This window comes from Urtica dioica, chromosome 5 (genome assembly GCF_054948205.1).
Source record: "Urtica dioica subsp. dioica isolate 48M chromosome 5, U.dioica_male_clone48M_v1_H2, whole genome shotgun sequence".
NCBI lineage: Eukaryota > Viridiplantae > Streptophyta > Magnoliopsida > Rosales > Urticaceae > Urtica > Urtica dioica.
The window spans coordinates 43,132,576-43,152,305 of NC_142760.1; the positions used below are offsets into that span (position 1 = coordinate 43,132,576).

The 19,730-nt window shown below is 37.1% G+C and overlaps 4 protein-coding genes across 4 annotated transcripts; 1 reads left to right on the forward strand and 3 right to left on the reverse strand.

The window, feature by feature from the left end:
* Positions 1-1,258: 1,258 nt before the first annotated feature.
* On the reverse strand, positions 1,259-2,185 carry LOC149398782 (uncharacterized). Its single transcript, XM_089615545.1, has one exon. The coding sequence runs from the start codon at positions 2,040-2,042 to the stop codon at positions 1,368-1,370; it is 675 nt and encodes a 224-aa protein (XP_089471671.1). The 5' UTR covers positions 2,043-2,185; the 3' UTR covers positions 1,259-1,367.
* Positions 2,186-5,536: 3,351 nt separating this feature from the next.
* On the forward strand, positions 5,537-7,634 carry LOC149398783 (Na-translocating NADH-quinone reductase subunit A). The gene is made up of 3 exons (XM_089614678.1): positions 5,537-5,897; positions 6,376-6,482; positions 7,252-7,634. Exons 1-3 carry the CDS (start codon positions 5,834-5,836, stop codon positions 7,519-7,521), a joined length of 441 nt encoding a protein of 146 aa, XP_089470804.1. The 5' UTR covers positions 5,537-5,833; the 3' UTR covers positions 7,522-7,634.
* Positions 7,635-8,145: 511 nt separating this feature from the next.
* Positions 8,146-11,009, reverse strand: LOC149398784 (Concanavalin A-like lectin protein kinase family protein). Its single transcript, XM_089616064.1, has 2 exons — positions 9,415-11,009; positions 8,146-8,926 (listed from the first exon to the last, which is right to left on the reverse strand). The coding sequence occupies exons 1-2, from the start codon at positions 10,899-10,901 to the stop codon at positions 8,335-8,337; spliced, it is 2,079 nt and encodes a 692-aa protein (XP_089472190.1). The 5' UTR covers positions 10,902-11,009; the 3' UTR covers positions 8,146-8,334.
* Positions 11,010-15,070: 4,061 nt separating this feature from the next.
* AHG2 (Polynucleotidyl transferase, ribonuclease H-like superfamily protein) lies at positions 15,071-19,356 on the reverse strand. Its single transcript, XM_089615977.1, has 7 exons — positions 18,900-19,356; positions 17,875-18,008; positions 17,232-17,611; positions 16,950-17,063; positions 16,499-16,625; positions 16,122-16,392; positions 15,071-16,028 (listed from the first exon to the last, which is right to left on the reverse strand). Exons 1-7 carry the CDS (start codon positions 19,268-19,270, stop codon positions 15,227-15,229), a joined length of 2,199 nt encoding a protein of 732 aa, XP_089472103.1. The 5' UTR covers positions 19,271-19,356; the 3' UTR covers positions 15,071-15,226.
* Positions 19,357-19,730: the final 374 nt, after the last annotated feature.

Genomic DNA, 19,730 nt, shown 5'->3' on the forward strand with positions numbered 1-19,730 from the left:
GAAGATGAACATAAGAAACATCACTAGAGAACGGATTCCGAAGTGTCGTCATTGACTAATCCGCGTTGACATCGGCCAGCCATCCTCGGGAAGAGCCATAAAAGCGTTTCTTGTAAGACACGAAAGGTCTCAAGGCAAGGAATTTGTCGATGGTGACGTCATAGGCTCTCCATGCTCCAAATTAGCTTTTTTAGGGTATGAGAAGTACCAAAATCTGATTTTGGTGTCGAATATTTACGAGTTTTATTTGGTTCTTCTTAAACAGACCATGCCATGGCTCCTAAACGACTCTGAATTGCAATCCATCTTTTGTTGGACCCAATTTTTCTAAGAGTCCAGCTAGTGCATCGAAGCTCCGGTCCAAATATCTTTGTAACCTATGAACATGGAGACGTAAATATAGCTCATCTTCTATTTATAGACGTCTTAGATCGAGTACGTGTGGTGATCAGTCTTACGTCCTTGATTGTTATCAAGTAACCGCTCCCAAAACATGTGTAGTGGGTGGTTATTCCTCGTGTGCTCGACATAATCGTCGAGGTGAGCGTTTTGCTTCAAATTTTAATCATGTACACATGTTAACTTGTTTTGACTAGTCTTTGACTTACCATCTTCTCTTCTCTTCGAAATTATATTTGATAGAGCTCGTTGTTGACTTATGAACGAGTCGTTCATTTACTTTCATGAACCCTCGGACCTATTTGACTTGGGCTCAGTGCTGGATCTATTTTCGGAGCATCCTAGCATGTTCTCTGATTTATGCAATTTATATGAGTACCATCTATAATTCTTGTTTTAAAAAGCGATACTAATTCTCATATTAAAAAAAAAAAATCAATATTAATGGATAAACAAATAGAGTCAGTTTTTCTTCTATGGTGGCTTCTAAAGTCAATTAATAGCAATAAAAATGGCATACCTTGAACTTCGTCCATGTCGGCCTTTAGCTAAAGCCTTAAAGTCCCGATAACTTTTTCTTATGAGTTTTTTCAACTTACCATGAGAAAAATCTTCGAAAAATTTCAAAAGAAAGACCCCGAAACTTTGTTGTAAAACTTGATAAACCAGTGTTCTTGATGATCATATATAAGCAAGATATTTCTGAAAAATAATGTTTTTATGGATAAATTTTGGGTGGACAATTGTTCGACATTTAGAGTAATAAAGAATATGTTTTATTAGTTTAAATGATATTTTTGTCGTAAAATTAAAAATACACATAAAAACAAGTTTTTTGACACTAAGCTCGTAAACTAAAAACACATTATAATGGAATTTATCGATTAAAATGGTATAACTTGTAACAAAAAATCTCAAGATTTAATGACAAACCTAATAACCAACATTTTTTCTTCTTCTTCTTTTACTCATGTCTCGATGTCAAACCTTGGACACTTTATGGACCCCACTGAGATATCAATCTCAATAAGATTATCTTCCTCGTTGATCTCATTGTTCATTTCTCCCAAAACCTCCATGAACAACAATCCTTTCTGGTCCAACATGGAATAATCTTCGGCTTCAGATTCGCTTCCCGGGAGACTAATCTCAATCAGATTATCTTCATCGTAATCTTCATCTCCATCTTCATCTTCTTCGGAGAAGTACGAGGCATAGATCGGAACCTTGTGAGCCACGTCATCATTTGCGGATGATGATGACGTGTTCCATTTGAGCTCAAAAGCATCATCATATTCGGAGGCTTCACTTTCCGATGGGAAATCTTCGAGCTCAAGCACTTCACTCTCTTCAAGATCATGGTGATCTTCTTTGCCTTGCTTTGCATGGTCGTTTTCTTTAGGGTTAATAATCATTCTTTGGCTTGATGAGAGAGGATGATTTTCTTTTTCATCCGAAGTAATGAGGGTGTTAAATATTATTGGCTTCCTCTTTGTGAGTTTGAGAAGGGAAAAAAGAGTTGATAGAATCATGATTGTAAATGAAACAAATATTCCTAAAGAATTATAATAACATGGATGACATAAGAAAGGGAAAACGAGAATTACTAGCCCTAGTAACAAGGTCTTTGGTGTTTTTCCCATGGTGTTGGGAATAAAAATGATTTCACAAAACACAAAGAGCTTGGAAAAGGGAAAGATGAGAGATATTGAGAGTATTAGAAGCAAAGATAGGAAAAAGGGATGGAGAGAATAGGTGTGCTTAAAGAAACCTTTTTGTTGTAGCAAATTGAAAAAAAAAAAAAAAAAAAAGGGAAAAGACTAGCTCACTAGCCTTCTATATCTTCTAACTTTACCTTCTCACTATGAATAGAATATGAGAGATATCTTATATGTGTGTAAAAATGAGTGGAGTGAGTGAATATATGAAGAAGAAGATAGGAGATAGAGGCAGAGTATATATATATATATGTGTGTGTTTGTGATGTCAATTTGCCAAAGAGAGAAAGTTTTCCTCTGCTCTACCTAATCTTGACTTAAAATAATATATATTTGACATATAGTATCTTCTCTCATGACTCATATGTCTCATCTCATAGATGCCAAATGACTATATTTTTTTTTTTTTTTTATATATTCAATTTCTTAATTATAGCACCACCCACCAAACACCTTGTTCTTATCTGCATGCTATATTTGCTCTTGAGAAAAGCAGAGGTCATTCTTATTATTAGTTTTTTTTTTTTTTTTTTTAACAAACCTCATAAAGCCTTGGAATTGCCAAATTCCATGTGCAAATCCCACGTGGCACTTTAATTAACAGTCTAAAACAAAAGTCCCCGTATACCAAAGAAATCCAAAGCCTAGTTATACTAATGAATAAGTAATTTACTGCTCCCAAAACACATATAAATTAAGTCTTACGACCAACCCAATGTTTATGTTTTCCCTCTTTCTTTCTCTTGCATTATTTTTTGTAATTAACCAAAACTTGTTTTGACACATATATTATTGCCACCCTGCAATTTGTCAGCAAAACCGAATAAAGAAAAACATAAAGAAAATGAAAAAGAAGAGCTCAGTACATATCATTATGACCCATTGTGCATTGTCTGCTATCACCTGCATAAATGTGTGTAACTAACAAGACATCAATAATAATATTCTTCTTGATTCATATTATTTTGCTTCTTCTATACATAAAGATGGTACATTTATGAAAGCCCATTTCCTTGAAGAGACTCTTCACTTTGGATTTGCCGGAGATATATATATATATATATATATATATATATATATATATATATATATATATATATATAAAATGTGAGAAGGTCAGATTCAAAGTATATGGTTTGGTTTAATTGCAAAACCAAAGGAGTCATGATATCATGTGTTATAATAAATACAATGGCACATAAAACATGCCTTTTGTTTTTCCTCTAAGGACTACTTTGTGTGGTAATTTGGCTCTAAAAAGGTATTTTGTTTTTGACAAAGTAGTAGGTTGCTTTTTGGGAAAAAAAATGACTAGGGATAATCATTAGCTCGTGCTTATGATGTAATCATCATATACAAATGACCTTAATCACTATAACCTAAGCACCTACTCTACTTTCATGCTTTTGTTCCTTTTTCTAACGAGAAAAAAAGGCAAATAGCTCTTTTTAAGGATATACTTGATAATTTTTTTCTGAAATTGTAGTTTTTTAAGTTTTTTTTTCTTTTCCTAAAATTTGTACATGAATAATCAAGTACATGAATAATCAATTGTTCAAAAAACAAACCGATAACATAAACTTTCAAAAGTTTAACTTTTTGGATGGCCTGTGTGTAAATGATGTATCACTATTCGCACAATCCTTGCAAGACGAAAAATATTGACAGATGGCGATCCCAAGTACGTAATCTTAATTTTTTTGTTGCTCAAGTGTGGGAGTTATGAAACTAAAAGAATAACATCGTGATTGTTGAAATTTGATCTAATATCAGTGTGGTTAGTAGCCGTTAGAAGACTAAGGCGTAAATAACTTCTTGGGCACGTCATCTGTGGCATAGGAGTTAGTTAGTCTGTTTGTGATGGCTAGTAGAGCCGTGATTGTAAGCCTAATATATAAAGGCATTAGATGAGGTTAGTAACAAGTAAGTTAATTAGCTCAGAAAAACACGGGAAACACTTGAGAGAAGAATCATTGTAAGGGAAATAATTCTTGATGAGTGTGTCTAAGATGTTTGTGAAAAAAGGGCTAAGAGAATCCTTGTTTATCGTTGTATTTTGAATGAAAAGAAAGACTCAGAAGTGTTGGACTAGATCTTTTATGATCGAACCAAGGTAAAACTTGTGTCGTGTGTGTTGGTTGTTCTTTGCTTGTTCATATAGGTTAGAGAATTACAAATTCTATTGCAATCTAGCCGGATAGAAATTTCATTAGTCACTACAGTTATGGAAAAAAAATGAGGGGCAAGTCGCCGATAGGGGTGGTTGCTATCTCGGTGGATGCGCCGATCAGCTCTACGAAAGAAATGTTCGGTATATGGTGTATTATCCGAGATCATAGGAGTGTTTGTGGTGGGCTCGGAAATTATGGCTAGGAATCTAGGACTTTCTCCTTCACTCGCAAAAGCTACAACCATCTTGCAAGTACGTCTTTTGCATGTGGTTTTGGGTGGGAACAAATTATTATCCAATCTGTTTGGTTAGAAGTGATGACCGCGATTCAACGTGGAGTCATTCCAGCGACAGAGCTTGGGACGATCCTTAACATCATCAAAGTTTTGTCTTTTAATTTTGTAGCATTTGAGATTATGTTTACTCCCCGTTCGTGTAATAAAGCTGCCATTGTTTGGCGCATTATGCTATTTTTGTTGAATCGGACATTCGTTGGTCAAGTAGTGTGCTTTTTTGTCCTCTTCAAAAGGTCTTAAACAACATTTTGTAACCACAGTATTCCTCCATCACTTAATTGAGAGTTTTTAATATTTCGTTCGTGGTTCTGCCCACCTTATTATAAAAAAAAAAAGGATAAAATTTTAGCTAATATTAACTAATGTAAAATCAATTAAAGTTTTTGCTAATGTAATTGATTGAGTAAATTAATAAGTTATTCACTCCATTAATATATTAATAATTAGTAAATCTTAGGTCTCCATTTTTTTTTTCATCCTATCGTCAAAAGAGTTTTTCACATGAAAGAAAACACACCACTTGAAACGAAAACGTGTCCCTTATGTGAGAAACTCTATATCTAATGTAAAGTGAGCATCCATTATCTAGTTTTTTCACATACAAACAAAATTTAATTATTCTTCTAATCCAAGTCTTCAGATTTTATCAATAAGAAACCTCTATTATTAAACTATTTTTTCACTAGTTAATTTTATACAATATTTATTGGATTTTATTATCTTTATTATTTCACATATACATCGTTTCGAATCTATTGGTGAAGATTTGAGGCTCATAAAATACAAAATTCAATTCAGAATTTATTAGTAAGATAATTTTCACGTCAAACAGATTTTTCTTTTATAAATATAAAATACTAAAGCATAACTTAGATAAATTAAATGAAATGACATGGATGATAACGTCATAATATTAAAATAGTAAACTTTTTGGCCACCGTTTGTTCTTCACCACATAACCAAAAAAGGGCAATTTCGGAAAACAGGAAGAAGAAAAAAAAAAAAATTTGATTCCTAGGGTTAGGGTTTCCGATTCTTTTCCAAATTTGGGGATTTGATTCCTCTGAAGTCCATGTGGATTGTATTTATACACCTATCAGCCAATCACTCCGTCTTTTCCGAAATTTCTCACATCATATTCATTTGCCATCATCGGTTTTGTGTTGATTGGAGATTTTTGGCCGTTCGATCGAGATCATCAGGGCTTTCATCGCCCCTGGATCGTTGAGTTCCATGATCATCAGTGTCACATGGACCCACCGTCTCCACAGCGATCCTCTCTTCCAGTTGAAGAAGAAACAGAAAATGAGTGGGGTATTGTCTTTTTATTATTATTATTATATTAATTATCAGTACTTATATCTCTTCTTCGAATTTGATGAGTTGAGGTTTTTTTTTTTTCTTTTTTCTTTTTTTCTTTTTGGTACAAATAAAGTTGGGATCTTTATGCTGGGATGAGCCATTTTATTCATAAAGATTTATGTTTAGACTGTTACTGACTACTGAGTGTGAATTGGTACTTGATTATATTGACTTTGTTAGAGTTCAAAGTTGAATCATATAGACTTTGGATTTCAAGGTCTTAGTTATGCATCAACATATTTGACTGTGATGTTGAAGTCCGAGTATACATTTGTTCCATGAAGATCTTCATTTTCTTTCTCTGCCTTTCAGAGACTCTTCCATGAGAGTCTTTAGTGTAGTTTAGTTTCCGAATCTTTGACCTTGTTATTCTATCCAATATCAACTCATTTCGGTGACATGAATTTGATGTGGGGTTCTTTTGATTCAGACAATGACGGGTTTGTGATTCCGAGCTTGGGAATAGAAGAGGCGGATCGGAACGGCGATCTCGATGCTTTGATAACAGAACCCTCGAAACCGCCTTCTCCGAATAAGGTAAGAAATCAGTCTGTTGTCCGTTTTAAGCGCGAATAGTCACTGAACTATATTTGGACATTAATTAGTTTGATGAGCAATATAATGTTTTTGTAGTATTTACGAGCTTTTAATTACTCTGCGGAAAAGTTAATTAAAACACAATCTTACTCTAAGCAAGTTATATTACAGTTTAATTAGTCGTCTTGATAGGATTAACAAGATATTTAGTTTCTTAGGTGATATTTCATTAAAATATATATATATATATATATATATATATATATATATATATATATATATATATTGAATATGACCAAAATGGTACAAAATCGATACTTTGAGGACTATTCTGCCCATAAAAATTAATTTAGGAGCCAAATTACCATTCGCGAAATAGCTCGGAGACAAATTTCTCTCTGAAACACACTTTTAATTGGATCAAAAGCTTAAGCGAAAAAAGACTAAAAACTCAAGCTCGCTCGCCAATTTAATTTTTCAGGAATATACCATTCGCAAAATAGCCACGACACGACTTTTGGTAAAAAAAAAAAAAGGAAAAAAGAAAAAAAAAAAGACGAGAAGAAAAAGAAGCATGTTTTTGAGGACCAAAAGCTTAAGTGAAAAAAGCCTAAAAACTTGAGCTCGCTCGCCAACTTGATTTTGCAGCAAAATACCATTCGTGAAATAGCTCGAAGTCTACTTTCAAAGAAACTATTTTTGAGGACCAAAAGCTTAAAGCAAAAAAAGTCCTAAAAACCCGAGCTCGCTTGCCAACTTGATTTTGCAGGCCAAAGTGGAAGAGAAGATCTACTTGGGACCGCACGGGGCGCCTCGAGAGCCGGTGAGCTCTTCGACCCGAAAACAGCGGTTCAAGCAAAAGCTCAAAGAGGCCGATCGGAGGACGAGCGGCGGGGCCGGGAGAGAGAACAAGCTCGAGAATCTGCGAGAGCTCGTCGGTGGAAAAACCGGCGTTGGGACCGCCAAAGGCTCGTCCAGAGACTGGCTCGACCCGCATTGTCACGAATCGCAGTTCGACAAGTGGCACAGCAATCCATAGAGTTGTTATGTATACAACAAAATAAAATCCGGACACATTATATGATTCGAGACGATTTGAATCTTTGGCAATAAAGTTTCTATCTGAAATAAGAAATTTGATGATGAGCTCAATATCCGTAATCTTGCGAATTCAGGTCAGGGAGTTGGGAACCAAATTTTTGGGGATTAAAATGTCAAGATCAAGATTTAGGAGGGTTAATAATAGCCAACTTCTACGCTAGGCGTGTAAAATAGCCAAAAATAAATGTAGTCTATATATTAGCAAAAAAAATATATATATATATCGTTGACACTTTTATAAGTGTTATTGGAATAACACCAATTTCGAAAATAATTTATGCTACTATGTTTTTAAATTCATGACAACAAATCCTTAATGTCTTGAACTTCAATTGGTTTAATCACAATTTTATGCTCACTTAGTCAGAGAACTGTTTAGCTTCCAAAGTTTTGAAAGATAGCATCTTTTACCTTTAAATCAATTATCATATTGATCCCTTTTGCCTCACAAAATAAAATTCAATTCTTTTCAAACTGTGTCAAGAAGCATAGAAAGAAACAGACAGAGAGACCCAAAAAAAAAAAAAAAAAGTTCAATTTCAATACATGAATATTCAACTTAATTAGTGAAGTAACCTTCTTTACTCTAATTTTTTTTTTCTTCCTCACATTATATACATACATGATCAATAGCAACATACATATAAAAACAAAAATTACTCCTTTTTTACCTTTATCTCAATATGCTACATCAAATTAGTATACACGACTCTATACTATATATCACACCATGCCCATAAAAAAAAAAGATTCAATCTTGAGAATCATCATCATTATCATCATCTTCTTCTTCTTGGTCCGAAACAATGTCACTCAAGCTATAAGCCAAGCTACAAGAGAAGGTGAGAGTGGGCTTGCTCGGCGGGACCGGGACGGGCTCGGCCTCGTGGCTCAGAATCTGCAAGGCCCGTCTCATCGTGGGCCTCGCTGAGCTGTCGGGGTTAGCGCAGCCGAGGCCGACGAGCAAAAGCCTCGTCATCTCGTCCCTCTCGAACTCGCCCCCGAGCCTCGGGTCGGCCGCGGAGACCAAATCGCCCTTCGAGTGGAGGTTCCAAACCCAGTCGACCAAGTTGACCGTGTCGTTGGAGTCGGACTCGGCGCTCCTCTTCTCGATGGGCCTTCTTCCGCAAGCAACCTCGAGGATCACGACCCCGAAGCTGAAAACGTCGGTCATTTCGGTCGCTTTCCCGTATTGGAGGTACTCCGGCGCCAAGTAGCCCATAGTGCCGGCCGTGAGGGTCGAAACGGGGCTCTTGTCGTGGTCCGTTAGCTTCGCTAGACCGAAATCGCTCAGCCGAGGGTTGAAACCCTCGTCCAATAGCACGTTCCCGGTCTTCACGTCCCTATACCGTAAATAAAGATGCAAACTTTAGCTCAAATCCGAAAGAAAAAAAAAAATTCGAGAAAAAAATGTAAGATTATTTTCTTATTTGAATCAACAAATTCACATGTAAAGATGCTGTAACGGTTTACAAAAAAAGTCTAACCTATAACTTGTTTTTAGCTGTCTAAAATAAATTGGATAGAAAAAAAAAAAATTGGGTTCAACGAGATTTAATCTCATAATTTTTATTAAGGTTCATTATCTTTATTTACCTGTGGATGACTTTCTGTGATTGAAAATTTATTTTTAACATTTTTTTTTTTTTCAGTTGGTTTTGGTTAAGTGAAATTCCTGTTGAACAGTATATGTAAATTATTTTCTTAAATGAATCAGCAACATTAACATGTAATGAGTGTATAATAGATAATTAAAAAAAAAATGGTTAACCAAGATTAAATCATGTAACTTTTGTTAAGATTAGAAACTCTTTCACTATGTTTAATTTACCTGTGGATGACTTTCTGGTCGCATTCTCGGTGGAGGTAAGTGAGCGCCGCGGCGAGCCCGAGGGCGATATTTCGGCGGCAGTGCCAGCTCAGCACGGAGGCGGGGTCGGGGCTGTATAGGACCTTGTCGAGGCTCCCGTTGGGCATGAAGTCGTAGACCAACAAGAGCTCGTCTTTCTCGACGCACCAGCCTCGAAGCTGCACTAGATTCTTGTGGCGCAAGCAAGCTATGATCGAGAGCTCCGACAAGAACTCGCTCTCGCCCTCGTGTCTCCGGCGACCGGAGCTCCTCGACCGCTTCACCGCCGCCTCGGTGGCGTTCCCTCCGGCGAAGAACGAGGCCTTGTAGACCGTCCCGAACGCCCCGTGGCCCAAGACCCGGCTCGGGTGAAACCCTCTCGTGGCCGATTTCAGCTCCTTGAAAGTGAACTCCCTCGGCGAAGAAGACGCGAAGATCTCTTGGGTGCTAAACCCCAAGAGGCTCTTCTTCCGGGCCCGGAAGAGCCTCTTGTTCTTTCTCAGAGACAAATAACCGAACGCTAGGAGCGCGACGAAACAGAGCCCCGGCCCGGCGATTCCCAGCCCCAACCACAACCCGACCCGTCTCCGGCGGGGTTTCTCCGGGGCGTTCTCGATCGCCGGAGCCGGGTCGACCACCGTGGCGTCGGAGACGTTGTGTGGGACCCGCGGCGGGCGGGGAAGCCCGCGGGTCCGAAAAGTCCAATTCTCGACAAAGTGCTGCTCGGTGCTTCCCTCGGTGGAGCCCGAGAATCCGGCGAACATCTCGTCGTTGAGGTACTCGGAGAGCGACACGTGGACGGTCAGGATCGGCTCGGCCGGCCTCGCGGTCGAGTAGCTTAGGAAGACCGAGAGGGTTTCGTTCGGGCTGTCGTATTCGATCCAGGCCGTGACGACGATCCCGGACTTGAGATCGATCCCTTGGGAGGTCGGATCGGCGGTCTTGATCGAGTCGAGGGACTCGATGTCGAAGCCGACGTGGTTGTCGCTCGGGTCGTTGAAGTGTAGGTCCATCTTGGTGTCGAATTCGACGGCCAAGAACTTGTTCTTGGTGAGCTGAGAGGCGTTGACGAGGCCGAGGTACCCGCCGGGGCTGCCGAGGATCCGATTTTCCGGCGAGAGGAAGAACGAGAGTCCGTCGCCGGAGGAAGATTCCGGGTTGGCGTTCGCGACGGAGAAGGAAAACTCCGTCGAGAAAGACGCGGTGGAGTTCGAGTCCGAGTCGCGGAGTCTGATCGGAGAGTCGAAGATGGCGGTCCCGGCGCTGGAGGACGGGACGCCGGTCTCTCGGGTGAGGCCCAAAACGCCGTCGCTTCGGAGGTGAGAGTCGCCGAGGAGAGTGAAGTTTCGGAGCGAGAAGGAAGGGAATGAGACGGTGACGTTTTGGGCGGAGGAGAATAAGAAGTTTAGAGAGAGAAAGAGGAGGAGTGAGAAAGCAAGAAGCTTTCTTTTTCGGTTCTCGCGAGGCATCGGAGATTCCGAGATCTGGGTTTCGCGGTTTCGGCGGCGGTGGGAATTGGGTCGGAGATTGATTGCGAGTCAAGATTGAGCATTCGGAGATTGAGAAGAGAGAGAGAGAGAGAGGGTTTTAACGGATTGGGAAAGTGGGGTTTAAACGGTTATGTTTATGTGAAGTGGGAAAACGACGTGGTTTTTCAAGGGTCTGTAAGTTACGTGAAATTTCAAAAAGACCCTCTATGTTTTGTGAAAATAACAGATACACCCCTGAAGTTAAGAGAATAGCTTTCATACTCTCTTTTTCTATTAAATTAAAAAAAAAAAATCAAGTCATATAATCGCTTTGATTAGCTTAAGTACAAGAGATACTTCCCCAACTAAATATTTTCGTATCTATAAATTAAATTTTGTAATCCGTTTATTTCTAATATGAAGACTAGCTTTTGTCTAGTTCAAGGAGCGTACGGTATTATTATTAACTTCAATATATATATATATATATATATATATATATATATATATATATATATATATATATTTTCCTACTTTTTAATTAACAAATATAGGGATGTCGGTGAAACTTTATTATAAAGTTTTAGGTCAAAGTCCTAAGTTGATTTGCATTTAAGAAACAGAAAAAGAAAAAAAAATGGAACTATTCAAATCTGACCGTTTTATGTTTTAAATGATTGTACATAATAATGGACTGCGAAATGTAGCGACCGAACCAACGTTGGCAAATAAGAGGCTAATTAAGTGAAAGTGAAACTTGAAAGCAACCTTAATAAATAAGTAAAAAAACAAGGTTTGTTTTCTTTTATAAAATCAAGGGCTTAATAGTAGATTGGTCCTATTGGCACTGAATTCCACAGCTATTGGCACTTTTAGGCTGTACTTCTTCTATCATTGGAAGTTGTTAATTAATGAGGTGTGAGTATTTACTATATTAATTTAGCATAAGGATTCATTATTATATTGCCGAGAGCCCACACACCCAAAAAAAAAAGAAGCCTTAGTGTCTTCAAGTGGATTAAAAATGAATCTAAAAAAAATAATAATAATAATAAAGTGGATTAAAAAGTGTTGGCATTTGGAGGTATCAAAAGTTGACAAAATAAGGCTCCCACGTGATGATAATGTGGTCAGTCGAAGAAATATCCAAATTATTTGTGGCCATACCTCATATAGCCGTTGCCAATATTAAATAAAGCACACGTTCGATAATTTTCTAAGCTTGTTATCTAAGACATATTTAAAAAAAAATTAGTATTCAAGAGTTATTTGTGAAATTAGTCTACAATGTTCCACCCAAAAAAATAAAATAAAATATACGGCAATAGCTCTTAAAGATACCAAAAAAAAAAAATCTAAAATAATAATAATAATAAATCTTCAATATAAGTTTAAAGTGGGCTCAACCGAAATTGGAGAGATTTTACGTTTAGAAATTAGAATGTGGTACACTTCTACGGTGCTGATACCACTTGTTTAATGAGTGTAAGTAAATACAATTTCGCTTGCACTTAGTGAACTTAGAAGCTAGAGCGCAAATCGAAGAGATATCTCACAAAAATATCACATTGTCTTTATACTACTCACCTCATTCAAGTCGTCGGTATTAAGATTCAATCGAAATATTCCAAATTTCACCGTATATTCAACGTAATCGGAACGCTCATAGTCGTGTTTGTTGTGACTCTCGATCATATAAACCTGTTTTTTTGGACCAAATATGTTGTCACTCGAGGAACTCTTTCAGATAAATCATCATAAGTCGGAGACATTGGCTCTAATTTTGAATTGTAGGGATCTTCTAAGTTGAAAGAGTAAATCTCGCCAAAGTGGTCTATTGAATAAAGTCGAGTCTTATAGTCAACGACGATGACGTGATTTAATTTAAACACCAATCTCTTAATGTCTTTGAAATTCGTGATCACGAGCCATTGGTCCGGATTTTTCAGTGGATCTGTAGTGATCAAGACTTTGTTGAAGTGATAATCCTGGTACTTGACGAAATCGACCTCGTCTAAGAATTCTTGGGAGAGAGCTTCTTTAGGTATAAAATAAAACTAATAATTGGCCTTTCTCAAAATTCTTTCCACATCTATTATATTTCTACCAATTACAAAATACTTAATAATATATAAAATAAAATCTATTTCCGTTTTCTTGAATCTCGATGACTTTTATAAGCTCAATCATAATTATGTATATTTTAAAAACTATATAATAACAGTGAAAAGGATTCAAGTATAATATAATTTGATGAGTGTTGGGATGATTCATTATTTAGTAAGCTTGTATAAGATAATAATAATATTCATAATTTGTATTTTTTTTTAAATCATAAAAAAAAATAATTAATGCTACCAATGACCAAAATTACAATAATAACGAAATCATCAAAGACAACTATAACAACCTAAATAAACCACACTACCTGAGAAGATAAGAGGCAAAGAATAACCATAGTAAAAGAAAATTTTCATTTTTTCAGATTTAAAAACTAGTAAAATATTTTGGATGAACTTTTACGTTCAAAAAATCTCAAATTAGACTTTTGGCCCATTTTTGAACAAAAAATCTAGCAAAATCCCCAATAATAAACATATTGAGCTTGAGGTTTTTTTTTTTCTTTCGGATATGGTGTTTCCACGCCGACCACTCGGATTTCTCGGACTTGGGGTTTTTTTTATTTTTTTATTTTTAATTTTATTGTGTTTTAATCCATGAATATAATGGTGAATTGATGATTATGATGATGAATATGTTGATTTTAGATGAGTATGTTGATGAATTCATGATTATGATAATGAATATGTTGTTAAATTGATGATTATGATGATTTTAAATGAATATAATGATAAATTGATGATTATGATGATGAAGTATAACTTTCGACCCGGCACGGAAGTATTACGAGCTCGTCGAAGGATGACCGAATGCAAGCAAAAGCAAATCATAGGCGGTGGTGGAATCACTCGTGTGAAGAGCCACTTGGCGAACTTGGACAAGACAAAAGTGTGAAGAAGTGCGACAATGTTCCTCATGAAACACAGGAGGAATTGCAAGAGTTACTCTGCGATAACTCTCAAAAGAAGAAGCAACGTGAGAGTTAAGGTGAGTCGATGTGAGCCGACCTTCGAAAAAGTCTAGGGAACTCTGACGAAGAAATAGACGAAAGTCTCAGTGGATTTTCGGGGTCCTCCGATCCAAGAAGATCGCGCCCCGGGGTCAAGAAAAGACTGGCCAAAAAAGTCGACCGATTCTTCATTCATGAACAAGTCAAGTCGCTTGACCATCAACTCCTGAACATGAAGGACATTAACGACTGACGAGACACTCCAGACACTACACTTATAATTACTAAGTAGTGTGTTTTATATTTTATCGTACGTGTTGTAATAAATTTATGTTCTACTTATGGTACTTGATGTTGAACTTTTATCTTAGTTTAAAATTTTGATATTTATGTTAAACTTTATCTTGGTTTGAATTTGAAGTATGATGAACTATGAAAAGTATGTTTAGTTTTGCAAAATATGAAAGTATGTTTATTTTTGCAAAATATTTGTCATTCCGTTGTTGGAATTGAAAGAGTTTGAATTGCAAAATTGTAGATTAACTTTCGGCAACCTTGTTGTACGTTGCTAAAAGTCTGACGTATCATGTATGTTGTACTTTTAATTTTTATTTCTTTTTTTATTTATTTCTTTTACTTATTTTATTTATTATCAATATTTCCTTATTTATACTTAGAAGTTAGAACACAAATATATATATATATATATATATATATATATATATATATATTTGACAATACCTATATCTATTTCTATGTACATATTTATTAAATTATATCATATATATTTGTAAAATAAAAAAAACAAATCTTTTTATATATCATAATTTAAATTTGTAATAATTTTTAAAATAATTTTGTAAATTATATCATAAATTAATTATAAGATTTGGAGACTTAAATATTTTGGGTTTATTTTAATTATATTTTGTTATAGAATTTTTGTCGATATATCATCGGCAGTCGGTATTAAAATTGTTAAGTGATACTCGTCGATATATCCATCAGTAGTCAATATATCAGAAAAATCAGAATCTCGGTATCATTTTAATCCTTGTTTAAAACAAGGAGTGAATGCAATTAAAAATGTAATCGCGGTGATAAAAAAATCCACGTTGATTCTGATACTTTTTCGTTTATAAATAAAATATAAAATGAAATGGCTCTACTTTTTCAATTCTGTTGAAACGTCGTTCAATTCTGTTGATGTTTCTACACTCCTAGATTTTCTGTATCACAAAAAGATCTCAGCACATTAGGATCTTGAGAGAGATAAACGGTTCAAATATCCGAATTCCCTCGCTCTCACACAACTGTCTTCGCCGCGTACTCGATCACGATCATCGTCCTCGTTCAACGAACCGTTTCTCGACTCACCCAGCGTCTCCGAATCGGCTCTCTCGGGACGATTCGGGACCGGAGGATTCTCGTCCGCTCGCGCCTCCGGTCCGATCAACGCCTCGGCTTGATCGGCGAACAGTAGCTTCGAGAGAGGCGAGCAACAGATTTCCTTGTAAGTCTCGTAACCGGCGGCTCGAGTTTTCCCACCTTCTAAGATCTCGGTGACAGGGTTCAAGCTCGATATCGGGTCCCGGGCTCTCTCTAGCCTCTCTTTCAGCTCGAGGAACTCCGATACGAGCTCGGGTCTGGCAAAGTGGACGAGAACCGCGGTCCTGTCCAATAGATAGATCGAAGTAACAGAGCTCAACCCAAACACTTCGTTGATGGACTTTTTTATGTCTCTCGCCATGAGCTTCCTCGGGAATCCCCAGATCACGACGGTGTTCTCGAAGACGAGCTTCGAGTATCGCTTTCGAGTCTCGAACGGCTCGGCGACCTTGTGGCCCGTGCGGAGATCGATGATGTCAGCGTTGGTCCAGCTCAGGTACAGAAGGTTGACGTGTTTCTGAAGCTTCTCGTGTAACGCCAAGCTTTCTGATTCCGAACGGAGATCGAACTCGACGCCGGTGAAGCGACAAGCCTGAGCGAATACGCAGCCCGTCACGAAAGCATCGTACCCAGCTTCGTGCTTCACTCCCGAATTCCATTTGGATGACCTGATAAAAAAAAAAAAAAATTGAACTCAAGAACTAGTTTTAAGCACTGAGAGATAGTAGATTGTTGAGCAAGTAAAGTAGGGAAATTCAAACCTAGTGCCATCCACTTCAACCTCGATGTTGACATGGGTAGTTTGTGGGAGAGATTTGTTTGGAAAACCCAGAGTAATGTGTGGGCATAGTGTTGTGAAAGCCGAGGCAAGCGACGTTTTGGCCTTTTTCATTCTAGCTCGAAGACCGGGATGAGTGTTCAGTAGTATTTTGGTGTCAATAATGTGAGGAAAGTGTTTGTTAATGGAAGAAACGAATTCTTCAGCGGTTGAGGGAAGAGGACCCACAAATTTGCTGTATACGTGTGCGATATCTGCAACCACTCACACACGTGAAATCGTATGAGTAAAACATAATTCAGAAATAAAATACCAAAAGTATTTTCTTTATATAAAAAAAAAGGTGACTCGCGGGTGTACCCAAAATACAGTTGTGACCGACGATCAACTTCTGTTCTGAGGATAGGAGGTCGATGACATGTCGAAACCCAATTGCTGATTGGATCTTCGTCTCTGCTTGTTTCCAACGTTCGTCCTTTACTTCATTCTATACCCAAAAATAGAGACGCAGAAACATTGGCTTAGATTCATTTTTTTTTCTTTGCTATTTTTCAGTTCCAAACATGTAAAGCTTTAAGAATCAGGCAAATGACTGATAAACGATTGACTCTTCTTCAGTTCTAGCACTAGCAGGGTTTTGTTTCAAGTCCTCAAGGAACAAAGAATCACAAATTTAGTTTCAGTATCGATTCTAGATGAGAAGTTATTCAAACAGCAATGATGATCAAATAACTTGTGAGAGAGAGAGAGAGGATTCAAAGGAATAATTCAAAGATCCATCTTCTACATTGAAAGATCAAACCCCTCTTACCATGAGCACAGTTCTGTCGTCCTCGGAGTCTGTATAGACTAATAGGTGTTCTGAGTCGCAACTCTCTCCATTTGTATGAACATATAACAGATCTTCGAAGTTCTTTCGAGCAACCTGCGTATGTGAGCAAAAATCAAATCAACGATATCATTTGTTTGACAAAACTATTGGGTTAACAGTTGATAAAACGGTAAGCCTAGAAAAAGTAAAACGGTTCATAGCAACAGTCTTGAAGAGACACCAGATCAAAAATAAATTATTGATTACTAAGTTACAACGTACCCGCTGAATCAACCTAAGCTGTTTAGAAGTGAATCCAATCAGAGCAATAGCCGGTCGCATTTTGAAGAAACAAGTACGGAATTGTTTCCTTGAGTCGTTCGGAATCCCTTCGAACTGAGATTCCCCGCTTTGAGTCTGAAGTAACCAATCACGCCATTCACTGAATCTCTTCTTCATTCGCTCGGTGAACAGAATATCAGCCATATTGACTAAGGGCATGTCTTTTGATTCTTCTTTTAAGTTATGGGGCAGAACATCAGAAATACTGACCAATGGCACGTCTTTCGATTCTACTTTTGAGTTACGGGATTCATCGTTGTGATCAAAGTTTAGACGTCCTATTATTTCACCTTCTTGTCTTCTGGATAAATAAGATATTCCTGAGATTACCCAACTTGTTCAAAGTCCGAAACTGAGAGCATCTCTAAACCATTAACTTTATATGCATGAAAAATAAATATATTTTGATATTGTCATCAAATACTAGTCATATCCATTAAAAACAACACCCCTAGAATATGCTTCTAACTTGGGCAAATAAACATAACAAAACCTATGGTTGATAATGACAATATCAGAATATACTCAACATCAAAAAATGAGGTGAAAAGCAACAAAAGAATTCAAGGAAATGAGTCTATACCTTCTCGTATGCAAACATTAAAATCAAACTGGTACTGTGCCAGGAAATCGATTGACGCAGTTTGGCAAAGAAATTCGTAAGACGAGTTGTCCGTCGTGCTAAGCTCTTGACGCGGAAAAACGTAGAAATTGTGTCTGTCGAATAACAATACAACTCAGAAATATACACGAAAAGTATACTCAATAAAAAAAGCCTATTATGATATGATTTTGCTAAACAGACCAATGTTACCAGAGGTGAAATTTCGATTCTCGGATAACAACCCAAATTGGAACTATGCATGAAAGGTTTACTTGAGAAAAGGCCATTTCTCATATACATAATTTTGCTACAAAGACCAATGTTTCATAGAAGTCAAATCTCTACTCTCATTCCTCGCATAATCTTTTAATCATACAAAAATACAACTGAGAAAGCCGATTCGGTTTCAATTTTCTTCCATGTCAAGCAAGTTTCTCACTTTTCACTCCAAAAAGTTCGGAATTTTCAAAAGCAAATGTAAACACAGTTAATCTATAAAATCACCGATGTAAATACACATATATATGAATAGTTAACTTGAGAAAAATTCAACTCTGATATGATTTTGCAAGGTCACTCAAATCTCTATTCTCATTTCTAGCATTATCTATTTATCATACAAAAATACAAGTGAAAACCCAATACAGTTACAATATTTTCCATTCCGAGAAAGTTTATCTCATTTCTCATTCCAAATGTGCAATCAATCGATATAAAATGAAATCACGAATATAAAGCCAATTCTGATATGATTTTTCCAGGTTACATCTCTACTCTCATATCTGGCATTACATTTTTAATCATAGAAAAATACAGCTGAAAACCCAATCCTGGTTCAATTTCTCACTTGTCAGTACAATATCAAATCCAAAAGCTCGAAATTTTCACAACTAACAAGTAAATGCAAATGCAATCAATCAATATAAAATCACCTATACACATACACAAACACATACAGTATGTATATATATATATAGAGAGAGAGAGAGAGAGAGTAAGATTACGGATAAGCGACGAAAGAGAGACTCTTGGAGTCCCATCGGAACGGAACAACGCCGAACTGAACCACGGCGAACTTCTCAGCCGAATCCTTGACCTTGAGGTACCTCACGTCGGACCGGTCGAACTCGAAGCACTCCCGCCACGGCGCGCTCGTGATTCCAGTCATCTCGACGTCGATCGCCACGAAGTCCGCCGTCCGTACAAGGCGGCGAAGCTCCACCAGCGCCGCCGAGAAGTTCGATTTCGTCACCTGCTTCGCCGGAAAAGCCGCCGCCGCTGCCTCGGAAGAAGAAGAAACTGCCGATGAGCTCAATGATTCGGCGGCGCGTGATAACGCGCGTGAAAGCGCGGCGGTCGGACGGAGTGTCGTCATGGCCTTCGAGCGAGCATTGGGATTGAAATGAGAGAGAGAGGGTTTGAGATGACAGTGAGGTTTTAGGGGTTTAGTGATTTGGGGGTTTGTACACAAATGTCCCTCAATTTATGTTTTTATCACGACAATGTAATAATTTGATACAAAATTGTTTCAAAAAGAATACTAATTTGATATATTAAGTGTGTGTATATATATGTCAGATTCTCAATATAGCGTAACAGGAAATTGAGTCAGGATGAACAGTAAACATGCACATTCCTTTATATATATATAATAATATATATATATATATATATATATATATATATATATATATATATATATATTGGGTAACTTCAATTTCTATATCTAAAATTCCACAAAATTCACCAAGTTTATGGTAAATGACAAAAATTTGGGAGCTATATACATTTTGACATAAATATTCTTATGTTTTTAATCAACTCGCAACAGGTTA